This window comes from Urocitellus parryii, chromosome X (assembly GCF_045843805.1).
Source record: "Urocitellus parryii isolate mUroPar1 chromosome X, mUroPar1.hap1, whole genome shotgun sequence".
NCBI lineage: Eukaryota > Metazoa > Chordata > Mammalia > Rodentia > Sciuridae > Urocitellus > Urocitellus parryii.
In genome coordinates, this window is record NC_135547.1 from 102,238,930 (window position 1) to 102,252,491 (window position 13,562).

The 13,562-nt window shown below is 32.5% G+C and overlaps 1 protein-coding gene across 1 annotated transcript in view; it reads right to left on the reverse strand.

The window, feature by feature from the left end:
* Cfap47 (cilia and flagella associated protein 47) overlaps positions 1–13,562 on the reverse strand; it is a 416,223-nt gene that overhangs the window by 108,202 nt on the left and 294,459 nt on the right. Inside the window, 2 exon segments of the mRNA XM_077793662.1 lie at positions 9,852–9,949; positions 12,726–12,854. Coding sequence (XP_077649788.1) covers positions 9,852–9,949; positions 12,726–12,854 — 227 coding nt within the window.

A 13,562-nucleotide genomic window follows, 5' to 3' on the forward strand; every position in this document is an offset into this window, starting at 1 on the left:
ATGCTACAGATCTTTCACAGAAGGAAAAATACTAGAATCTAAGCCCCTGATTTTCAACCTGTTTAATCATAACCCAGAATAACTCAATTTTCAGTACAGTCCTGTGTATCTACACACATCACAAACGTTTTACAAAATAATCCCTGTTCTTACTATATGTGATGCTCTCTGATACTTTGTTTTATTACATTCTAATTCTTAAAAAAATAAGGCTAGATTTGACAGACTCACATTTTGAGACCTATGCATTAGATATTTAGACCCTGGTCTAAGGAGGAATAAAATACTGGGATATAGAACTATCTAGGTCTTATCACATATAAGCCTTGAACAGAAAATAAAGCAAAACCACTGCAAATCTACAATTTTCTCTGTTATCTACAACCCATCTAAGAGGAGCAAGCCCTCATGTTACAGAGAGGATATAACATTCTAATGTTGTTTGGATCTAAAGAGTAGGAACAGGGAATGGCAACTATGAGACACTTATATGATAATTCCTCCTTAGCATCCTTGCCACATCCATAACAAATATCACTAACTGACCACTTCATTCTTATTCAGTAGGTCTAGACAACATCCTCAAAATCCTTTAGAGAGCAGCTTTCAGACAGTAATCACTGAATGCTTAGAACTGTGGGTACTACAATCTCTTGAGAAGCTCTGAAATTAAATTCTCTGGAGTCTCAAAAACAGCAATAGACTCATCAGAAACAAATGTTTCATTATAATCAAAAGTTTTAAGTTCCTATAAATCCAATATATTTCTAATAATGGTCGAAAATGCTTTAAACTTGAGTATAATAATATTTTGAATTTTCATAAGGTTCGAATATAATTTTCTTCCAAGCTGAAACAGATAAAAATCACATAAATGACACTTTAAAAAGGTGGTATTATATGAATAATTTGTATTATAAATATCCACCTGATAAACCATTGTGAAAAAACTTAGACAAGATTAATTTTTTAACTATAAATATTTCTTAATATTATAAAATTAGATATTTTTAAAATATTTTGATGTGATTAATTACTTAAAGGAAGGAAATTTGTCATTGTTATTTTATGAGGTGAACAAAATTTATGTTTATTTTTGGAACACTTTGCTTTGTTATCTATATAATTTCATAAATGCATAATCATCCTAAATAAATAAACAATAAAACATAAAATAATTGCATCTGAAAAAATGGTTAAGTGTTGTTTAAAGTGGCTTGCCATATCCTCAATTCAATTTTATAATAAATAACTCTTTCTCAATGAGAAGTACAGAGTCAGGTGAATTTATGTGAACACTTTATTAAAAAATTTGAAATATTTCTCTATTATCTGTCTTGCCAATGGCATATTCCTCTACTTTGATGAGTAGGCTTCTAAGGTTAATTTATGTTTGGAATTAAAAAACATATTTCAGTTTTGACTAATTTGTTTTGAAACTCAAGTAAAATAGTAATGACTGTACATGAGGACTTCTAAAGCTGTCTTTCATCTTCACATAGGTTCTTTTAGGTTCAATAGAGAGTGTTCTTTTATAAGGTATCCAATATTTTTCTCTTGCTTGTACTTTAGGAACATTTTAGCCAACATAATTGCTGTTTTAAAAATTGCTTCCATTTCTCAAGTTCCTTTATTAAATGACTAAAATATGCATATTTAATCCTGTGGAATAGAAATCAATATTTTAAAACAGAAAGAACATTCACAAGATGTTGGAATTTAGAATGATGAAAAATTCAAACATATAATAATGAAATACTATTTTAAAATATGTGTTAACAGGTATATTGAATTTTGCATTATAAACCTTTTCTGAGGAAATATGAATGCATGTGTATATTTAGAAACAAATGTAAGATATTTTCAGCATTTAAATTTTATTTACATATATATTATTTTCTTACAATATAAAAAACATTTTGAGAAGTTTAGAAACATAATTTATGTCAGTTTATTTCCCTTTCTGCATCTTCTAGTGGCTAAACTGCATATGGACAAAAATCTCTCATCTTGCTCTTTGAGTCACTAGGAGATTTGGCACCAAGGACAACCTGATCACAAGTCATCTCCTCACATATTTTTTGTTCAAAATCCAGTCTCGCAAGGCTCTTTTCTTCTCCCTGCCAGGTCCCTTCCTACCAAGCTCATTTTGTATTTGTGCATTTACTATTCTCTCTTCCCAGGTACACTGCCCCAGTCTTCAAGCCACCCTCAATGTCACTTCAGACTATTTTTGTTCATAGTATTATCACCATCTAGATTTATCTCATTCATTTCTTGTAACAGTAATGGGTACACTGAATGGTGGTGTGAAACCTGACAAGTTTCTTCCATGACTACTCTCAAAGTTAACAAAGGATCTGTGGATTCCTTCACCCCCTGTTGTTATCTCAGGGATGTTTGCTAGTGTGAAAAGGTTTCATTTTGAGGTATTTTTAAAAACCCAAATTCAATCATTACTTTCATCTCTTACCCTATTGAATGCTTTTCCTGATCTTTCTTCTCTGGCACACCATTTTCATCCTCAAGACTATCTAGTAATTTTTCAGATCATTTGTGGGGAGAAGGTATATATGACCTGCTATTTTCAAGCCTTTTATTCTCATTTTCTCTCCTGCAATCATCATTCTAATATGGCTGCTTCACATTAAAGGATGTATATTAGATGAGAGGCAAAAGAACAGAGGCCATTCATTTTTGCTGGTTGATCTTCTCCAATTGACTTGGTAGGTTCCTCTTCTCTTTTATTTTGAATTACTCTGTGGACTCTTTCTCCTGGGGTTTCCCACACTAATAGAATGTATCATTAGGCTAGGTCCTTTCACACCAGCCCAGGCCCAGCCACCTTCCATTGATTCAAATAAACTTTGATCCATGAGGTCTTATCTTATGGGAGTGGAAGTGCATTTTCCTTTTATTCTAACAATTGTTCTTCCCTTTGTGGTCCTTTCTGTTTATAGAAAATCTCCAAAAAGTCAGGCAACATTAAATTTTTAGTATCTTCTTTCTGAAAAATACTCCCACTGTTGTGTTCTGACCATCACATATATTTTCCAGAAATGGGTAATAGTCTAAAAGATTTCTCACCTCCCTTGATATGCCAGAAACATTATCTTTCCACTAAATTTCTGTGCTCCCCCTTCACATAATGAAGATAATACTAGGCAGCAACTGTCCAATCAGAGATTAAATGTCCCAAACTCTCTTGCACTCTGCTATACCTGTGTTACTACTTTTCTTCAATGGTATGTGAACGGAAGTGAAGTGTCACCTATAGACCAAGACAATTAAAAACCTAGTGGAAATTCTCTTCTCTCAGTTTTCTTCCTCCAACTATATGTAGGAATCTCTGAGTCCCTAAAGAATGAAGGAATCACAAGATGGAAGAAGCTTGGCTCCCTGAATCACAACATGGAGGATGCTACCTACCAATCAGGAATATATATATATATATATGATTCTTAAATTATTAAATCTTTTATTATATCAAACTATTGAAAACCTGGGGTTTATTTGTTATATCAGCTAGAAATACTCTAATGTTCCCTAATGACTTTTAGATAAATTTTAGCCATGCTTTTCAGAACATGGACAAAGAATTACATATGATTCTCAGGTTAGTGACTTTATTTGAAAATCCAAACGACAGAAAAACTTCCTATGAAATATCTCATTTTGGTTATTTTGTTTGTTTTCTAACTCCATTAGAATGTTTTCTAACTCCCATAAATGGGGACCTTGCTTGTATTGTTCATTACTACTCCTGAGCATCTAAACAGTGCCCAAAATAGTGACACTTATTAAATATTCATTAAAAAACAAAATGTGTAACTTATAAAAAGATTTTGTATTTGTATATAAATCAATTATTAATATGTTTGATGTTCTGGACAATCACAACTTTTAACAAAATAATAAATCATCATGTTTAAACATGACTTGGGGAATTTAAAAATCTCAAATTAATTCAGGTTGCCTTCTTTCTTTATCACCTTATTATTTTATCACTTGGTTAACTTTGTCACTTGGTTGCCAGTTCATACCTTCTCCAAGAAGAAAAATTTAATTCACTGAGTGTTTGCACTGAAAAGTTCATCACTTCCTGCTGGGTTCAAGTAAATAAAGATTATGTTTTTGGCCATAAAAGCTTAATTGAGTCAATGTCAATTCAAAATGTACCAGCAGGTAATATTTTTCACTATATCCTCTCTCAGAAGATAATCATGAGTTCATTATAAAAGGATTATTTCTGAGGTATAAAACACAATAATAATATTAATTTAAGGAAAGTATATTATTGAGGAAATCTTCAATTTTAATTTTATTTAATTTGAAAACATTACCAAGTCAATAAACAAACTGAACTAAAGGGCATTTTGAAAGTATCATGTAATTCAGAGGAAATGATAACTATAATCTTTCTCAATAATTTTCCTAAATTGAAAAGTTAATTGTAGTAGTAGTTCATAATTCAGGAATCAGGGAAGCAGCTGTAAAATAGAAATGTCATTGTCATTCCTCTCCTACTCCCATCTGCACTTTACTTTATGCAGAAAAGTCATGCCTCATGTCTTACCCCTTTTCCCCCAAACCACCACTGACCTGTAGCATGAAGAATATAAAAGTGTTATCAAGGTTAGCTGTTAATATCAGTTAGAGTAAATGTACACTGAGGATATGACTGTGAAAAAGTCAGAAACCACTAGAAGAATCTTTGGGTTTATTCATCTGTATTCAGATATATCCTATATCCTCAGGGAAAAAACTATGAGAAGCTGCAATGAATAGTGATATATGTAATTTCAGGGGACAGAGCCCTAGGAAGTGTATTCCTAGTTAACTATTTAAGAAAAGAGTCTGTGTTTGTGTGTTTGTATACTTATGTGTTTATGTGTGTGTATGTATGTGTGTATGTGCATGCATGCAGGTGCATGAATGCCATTTAGAATAGTATTTGTCACAAGTTAAGAAAACAGTGCTCAGGTACAGTTCAAATGCTTTAAAGAACCAGTGTGCAGTAATTCTAAATACAATGAGTGGGTATTTTCAATTTCTTCCCTTCCTTCCTTCTTTTTATTTCCTTCCTTCTTTCCTTCCTTCTTTCTTCAAGCATTTGTATTTGCATAAATAAATCCAGTGTTATATTTAGTCACTTCCTCTGCTGAATTTATGGAAGAAGGCAGAGGCAGGAATTGTTTATGGCGACAGAGTATCCAAAAATTATTCACCTTTAACTTTGGAATGTTTTCTGAACTTGTATTGAAAATATGGTGTTTCAGATAGTTGTGATGTTGATTTTAACTAATTAATGTACTCCTGACTTGAACACTTATATGAAAAGGTATTAGAAGTGGTGATCTTCTTATGTGAACTTTCCCTTTCCATCCTCTGAACACTTTTTACTCAGAGATATAGAGATATCTCACAATAGTCATAACTTCCCCTTTCAAAATTTCCAGTCTTTGAAAAGCCTTCTTTGTTGATTATGTAAAATTAGTACTTGTAAACAAAATCATTGATTCAGTAGTTTATCTTACAAGCTAGTGTTAGGTTTTCCTCATAAAGAATAATAGTATAATGGTTTGTCATATTAACCCAGGTCAATCCCCAAACGCCTTCCCTCTCCACCTAATGCCTAATGCTAAAACCTTCTAAACTCATTGTACAATGAACAGGGTTGCTACAGCCTGAATGCAAGGGGAGGAAAGTTCCTCTTTCGTTTTCTAAAATAAACTTTTGTTGATATACTTTAAATTTTATTATATATTGATTCTAATGTTATGAGATAAACCATCATTTTTGAAGGATGCATGCCTAGCCAGGTTTATAATCAATAAAGAGGAAATTAAATTTTTTCCAGTTAGTGGGAAGGACAGAATACACAACTTTACTCAAGACTTAAACTACCTCCTGAAGACACAACCCATTCCAGCTCTTTCAGAGACATTTTCAGTGGCTTTTGGGAAGCTTTGGGGATGCTCTTCTGATCATCTTTGGGATCACAAGAAATTTGATGGGGAAAAAAATCCTTGAGATTCAATGACTAGTAAGTAAAACTTATATTGTTGATGTTAAGACATGATGGTAAGGACCAAATGCCCTCCATCTTGGATATTGGAGTGATGGTGTCCCTGCTAGTTCCCTCTTGAGCCTACTGTAACCATAGGAAGAAGGAAGCAAAAACCCTTGTCATAACTGAAAAGGAGTTGAATCTGACTGAGTTTACTGGAGAGTAGAGACAAAGTCTGATGGTGGATCTCACTGCCTTTGGAAGAGTTAGCAGTTGAATTCCTAGTCCAATGTCATGTGCAAGTCACCCTGGTTAACACAGTATCTAATCAGAACAGAAATATAAGTGATTATAAAGAAGGAGTATCAAAATGATTCATTGTGGCCATGTAGATAGTCTATAAATACAGGCCAACATTCTTGCTGTAAAGCAGAAAAAAATCTCTTGAAGAGCTCTGTGTGTTGAAATTCTATTCAGTTATTACTGGAAGAAAAATTAGTGTATCCAAATCAGTAAAGGAATCAGTCTTCAGAGCACAGGGTTTGGCCAGTATAGGTAACTTTGATGCAAAACTAAAAAGAAAATTACATATAAGAGGAGGTGAAGGGAAAGGGGGGGGAAACAAGGGGGAGAAATGAAGTATAGTAGATGGGGTAGAGAGAGAAGATGGGGGGGGGGGGATAGTAGAGTATAGGAAAGGTAGCAGAATACAACAGTCACTAATATGGCATTATGTAAAAATGTGGATGTGTAACCCATGTGATTCTGCAATCTGTATACGGGGGGAAAATGGGAGTTCATAACCCACTTGAATCAAATGTATGAAATATGATATGTCAAGAGCATTGTAATGTTTTGAACAACTAATAAAAAAGAGAAAAAATAAAAAGAATGGGCAAGATAGGAAGGAAGGAGGGAAAAAGAGAGGATGGAAGGGTGTGAGGAGAGGAGGGAGAGAAGGAGGAATGGGAGAGAAAGAGAGAAATTGATTAAAAGCATTCTTCTCCTTTGCAAGACTTGATTTGGAGAGCAGAACACCCCCTGTCCCCTCTGTGAGATACTTCAGTGAAGTGCAGATAGTTTAATTCTAGGTCATGTCCTTGACTCCATTGTCAGTTTAAATAAAAGTGGATAATTACTGCTGTTCTTTAAATCCATAGACATTATGCAAGGCCAATTAAGAATTCATTAATAAGTAAATAATTCAGGAAATACTCTATAAGTTTAAGCAGTTATTAAAGCCATATATTAGCTCTATAACTTTAGGAAAAAAGCATTATATCTTTTGTGAGCCAACCAATGTTTTAAAATTGATAAATAAGAGTATAAGCAGCATAACAGAGGTAAGAGTTTATACAAATATGAATCTTTGCAGAATTTTTTGGAATATGGATGGATACAATATTTACTTAAAATAATCTTCCATGCTTATATTTATACATTTTTCATATTTAGTCCAAATTGGGTTAAATTTTAGTGTACTTGTAAAAGTACTAAGAAAATATATTTTTCAAGAAATGCACAAAGATTTTATTTGATGGCATTACTTAAAAGAAAATATATCATCTCTATCAAATAAATCTTCACATCTGAAAGTTAAGGAGGGAGTAAGTTTCTGTTATTAGAAATGAAAACTTAATGACTTAGCAACACATCACTTTCATTGGATCCTAGGTGAGTAGAGTTAGTTGAGAGACTTCCCCCATTCCCACCAACCTCAGTTGAAAGTGAATATTTAATTAAAACAGCAAACATTACTACATAGTCACAGAGTAATCTAGCAGCTACATCACTTATGAAAGTAATATATTCATGAAAGGGTAATGCAAATTTTAATTGCAAAAAAGAAAACATATTGGAAATGTCTCATTAAAAGAGACAAGTGGTGGCTTCTTTTCATTTTTTGCTCAGTCTTCTTACATAGACACATGAAGTACCCTGTGGTTTGTACATTTCTCAACCTGCATGGCAATCTTCACCATTCAAAGTTGAAAGTTATAGAAACCTCAATTTATTTTTTTTTAATTTTTAATTTATATATGACAGCAGAATGCATTACAATTCTTATTACACATATAGAGCACAATTTTTCATATCTTTGATTGTATACACAGAATATTCACACCAATTCATGTCTTCATACCTACCTGTACTTTGGATAATAATGATCACCACATTTCAACATCATTTCTAACCCCATGCCCCCTCCCTTCCCCTCCAACCCCTCTGCCCTATCTAGATTTTATCTATTCCTCCCATGCTCCCGCTCCCTATCCCACTATGAATCAGCCTCCTTATATCAAATAAAACATTCAGCATTTGGTTTATTGGGATTGGCTAACTAAACTTCAATTTCTATAAGTATTTTCTCAAAGGATTAATAATCCTTATGGAGAGAAGAACACATAATGCTCCATTTAATGAGAAGATGTAATAGATATTTATAAGTGATTTTAGAATTACATCTGTTTGATCTGTTTGCTAGTTTATCTTATACATTTCAAGTCATCTCTATCTCTATTTTAAACACATAGTCAATAAGGAAGTCAATATCCTCTCTTCTGAGGTACTATCTCATGTTTCCAATTTCTTCAGGGCCCATTTAAAATTTTTTCATTTATGTTCTGATAAAGAGATGCATTTTAATTCAGTAATCACTTTCCATAGCAAGAGGCTGTGTAGCTAAATTCATGTCATTTAAAAATATACTTTAAGAAAGATTTTATGCTACAGAAATAGGTCAAAGAAATAGGGCATTTCATTGAGTAAAATGATCCTACCATCATCATATTAAATTATTTTCTACTTAGAAGATAATACTTTTGCAAGCCTTAATTGAGTGCATTTCAATATTTTAACCATTCATTTTTCTATGCCTCAATGGAGATTTACCCAGAAATCAGGTGGGCAAATGCTCAATGTATAGTCTTAAGAGTATTTTAAACACTTCTTTATTTTCTATGTATTGGAGCCAAAGTCCAAATTCTGACTAGTCAATTCTATGAAGAAATCTATCTGCATATTTGAAAGTGAAAATAATATTTATTTCATCATGATCAAATGTTCAAATATAAACAATAAGGCAATTACATCTAATTAAAACATTATCAGTATCAGTTAACTTTGTCCTTATGTTTTATTTAAAATCCAGATACTTATAAGTAGTTTTAGAATTACCTCTGTTAGTTTGTGTGATATATTCAACTCATCTCTATTCCCATTTTAAACTTATAGTTTGAATGTCCTCTTTTCTGAGATACTATTCATTTTACCCAGAAATCAGGTGGGCAAATGATCAACATATTCATTTAAAGTATTTTAAAGTATTATTATGTATTTGATATTTGACACTACTAAATAAATTTGGGCACAGATTTAGTAATAATTCATGTTAGAAAATCTATTCTCAGTCACAGTTATAGCAAATCTATGCCAGTTTCTCTAAATATTTCAGTGAAAAGCCCACTGTAGAAACCAGGAATAATCAATAATAAAGGAATGTAGAAAGCACAATCTGCTTTTACCATATATGTGAGAACAAGCATGTAGGCTAAGATTAAGTTTGTTCTGTTAACTCTTGACACACGTAGGTAGAATGTTAATTAGAGTGGTCATTATAAGATGTCATATAACTAAAAGATGTTTTCCAAAAACATTTAAGGTACATCGTACTGGATTTATTTTTTTATAATTGCTATGATTAAATGATTTACCTCAATATACTCATTTGATAAAGATGTTTTTAGGGGCTAGAAATTTAATATACAACAAAAAATTTAATATACAACAAAAGCTCTGTTTGCCAAATGACAGAATTTATGAACATTTGATGGGTTCTTACCAGAGCAATACACTGCATTTCAATGGTGCTTAGAGGTGGTCTAGGAGAGCTATGGATCTCAAGGTGATACCAGATTCTTAAATTGCTAAAATTATCATCTGAAAACAAAACAAAACAAAAACTTAAGGAAAAAAAAAACAGTGCTTCTTAATATAGACTTTAGAATCCTATATTTAACATACAAATTTAAGAATCAAGAATAGACTTAATTGTTAAATTCTTTTTAGTGGATTCGTTTGTCAAGAGAGCTGAGGGAAGAATAAGAAGTCACTCTCATCACAATTTGTGAGCAATAAGGGAATCCCTGTCCTGCATGGCCATGAGACTATCTTATCAAATCTCCTAGTCCTATGTCTGTCCCAGTAACTCACTAAGTTTTCCACTGAAACACACTTAAGAATGCTTTACTCTTAAATCAAGAATTAGTCTTCTAAAGAAATAAACTTTTATTCTAATTGTCCCAACATTCATAGGTTTGAAAACAGAATTGTCTAAAAAATGCATTAAAATTTTCAAGGGTACATTTTCAGTATCATAAGAATTTAGACTGAGGAGAAAGTCAGGTATGTGAAATTTCAGGTTTCTTAGGAGCATGAGAAAGGGTGTTAGCAATTCAGCTCAAGGAAATCTAGAAACGGGTTTGCACCAAGTAATGAGACAATGATGTTTACATCTAGGTTCCTGATGGTTTTTAGAAAAAGCAGGCAATTCTGCCACTGCTGTTGTCCAAAGCCATGCCCTTCACCCTGAAACTAGAACCCTGCTCCACCACTAAGTTCCCGCATAGCAGGATCTTATACATGGATCAAATTCATTTTCTTCCTCTCCATTTTTTCCCCTCATCTTTTCAACTTCTCATTTTGATACTATTTGTCTTCCAGTGTTGAGCTAACTCATCATGTTTTAAGATGCCCTTTAGTTATAGTAAATCATATGCATATTCACATTATCATTGTCATGATTCAAAAATTTCAAAAACTGTTAGGTTAGATTATTTTACTTAGGTAAGTTAATAACCCCTTTGGGCTTCAATTTCCTCATCTATGAAGTAAGATTCACAGTATTTCTGTTTTCTGAAAATCTTCTCCAGAAGTATATTACTTTCCATTGTACTGCATTATGTTGTATTTGTATAGCATTGTGTGACACAGAATGTCATTGAATGACATATTGTACTGAATTACATGATGGTATTTTATTGCACTATACTGTTCTGTACCATCTTTATTGTACTACATTTTATTATATTACGTCCCATTCTAATACTTTATTTATTAAAAAATAACACTTAAAGTTGGTAGATTTGAGCTGGGCATGGTGGCGCATGCCTATAGTCCCAGTGGCTCGGGAGGCTGAGGCAGGAGGATTGCAAGTTCCAGGACAGCCTTAATAACTTAGTAAGGCCCTAAGCAACTTAGCAAGATCTTGTCTCAAAAAAGAAAAAAAAAAAGTGTTAGGAATGAGTTTCAGTGGTTGAGAGCCTCTGAGTTCATCACTGGTACAAAAAAAGAAAAACAAATGATGTATCTGGGAAGCATTCAGAGCAATGAGCTAAAGGGAGTAGTAGAAGAGCTCTAGGTAAGTTCTGATTCCAAATACCTGTGAAAAGTTAAGGGTAAACTTACCTACATGTTCTGAACCTGTGCTTATTTATTTTGCAGATACCAGTTCATTTCCTTATAACCATCAATGTGCACAGAATAAGGTCACCACATTTATACTGATGTGAGATTATGAAGGAAAATTCTGCTCACATTTGTATGAACTGTTCCTTCAATTTCAGGAAGGTACTTTTGTGACATTTAAATGTAACTCCCCTCACCCTCAATAAAAAATCCCAAAGTTTTAAAAATAAAAACTATTTCCTCTTCTAGGTAGCTCACAATCATTTTTATCTGGGGTTTTCCAATGCTTTAACTCACACTGAACTCACAGAGAAGAGAAACAGTATCTACAAGTAAGGGGATTATTTTTTGTGGCTCTCTGTAAATACAAGGAACAGCAGAATTACTTGAGATTAGAAGACCAGGTTTCAAACCCCAATCTCAACTTGACCACCATTATCTTACGATCTTTTTGGCAAACTATCTCAACAGTCTATCCATCTGTGGAATGGGTACTATATTAGTCAAGGCTATCCAGAAGAACAGAACCAAAAAGATAGGGGTGTTTGAGAGATTAGCAGGACGGGGGGTGGGGTGGGAGGGAAATTCTATTCTTTCTATTTCTCTTAAGAACTCTGGCTAATACAAATTCATTCAATAAAAATGTCTTCTTAGGTATATCTCTTTGTCTCAACTTGGCTTTTAGTGAACACCTCTTTCTAATAACCTCTTAAGTCAGTGCTACTCACCAAAGAACAACTCATTCTCCAGGAAACCTGTCCTGACTACTCCAATTCTCCATTATCACATTTTCCTTTGGACTTATTAAAAAATATGATGTTTAACAATGTTCTAACAAAGCTTTATAATATAGGAAGGTAAAACAATAACATTTAATTTCTTTGGTATGAGAATGATCACCATGATCTTCTATTAAAATAAAACCACATCACATTGTTAAAGTAACACAACTCATTAATATTTTATCAAAAACTTTCTGTTTTAGTAACAGAAAAATATGCAATGCTTTTCACTTATGGTAGGCAGCTTCAAGCTGAAGTATTATAATCTATTGATAGTAATAGTAGTAAAAATCCAGAAAGTAGGCTATATAAAGTTAATCCTGAACTAATACAATAAAATTCTTATAGACATATGCAACACAAATTTGTATATGTTTATGTATGTGAAGTATATATTTTATTTAAAAGTGAATAATGATGAAGGTTTGTGCAGACTAATCATGAAACTCTCATCATAATTAATTTACCTGAGTCTTCCTCAAGAAAAATGGGAGATAGTTCTGATGGTGACTTTTGAATGGAGAATTCTTGATCTGTATCTGGCTCTTCCTGAGACTCAACATCATCTCTGCTTTTAACAGAAAATGAAATTATACCTATAATACAAGATGTAAGATGTCAGATTAACCAGGAAATAGTTTTTAAAACTGACAGGTTAGTCCCAAGTATTAAAGTAACTTTGGCTTAAAACATAAATATAAAGTCAAACAAATTCTAGATGGTGGTATCAGAAATAAACCTCACAGAGGTATAAAACAATTTAATGGAAAATTCAAGAAAATATTTTCAAAATCTCCATTAAAATGGTAAATTTTCAACAGCTTTTCTGCAAAATTAAGAAAAAGGGGTAAATAACAGAACTGTATTAGCTTTCAGAAAACTTATTGATCCTGGGTTACTCTTTAGACATATTTACTTCTTAAGAAATGTTTAATGCTCAGGGCTGGGGTTATGGCTCAGTGCCTAGCATGTGTGGCCCTGGGTTTGATTCTCAGCACTATATTTAAATAAATGAATAAAATAAAGATCCATCAACATCTAAAATTTTTTTAAATGTTTAATGCTCTATTTATTGTCTCATTTAAAACTCTTAATTTTGTTTTATATATCATAATTCTCCAGGTACAAATTTTCCTATGAACATTTAATATGTAAAATACTAAATATTGTGTGATTAAGGTTGTTAGCGTCAAAAATTGTCACTATCTGGGATTTTTGTTAAATTAAAATTTACTTTTATAAGATTGGTATTCATTTTTAAAACTAGGGATAATATACTTACAGAAATAATTCATAAATTGGCC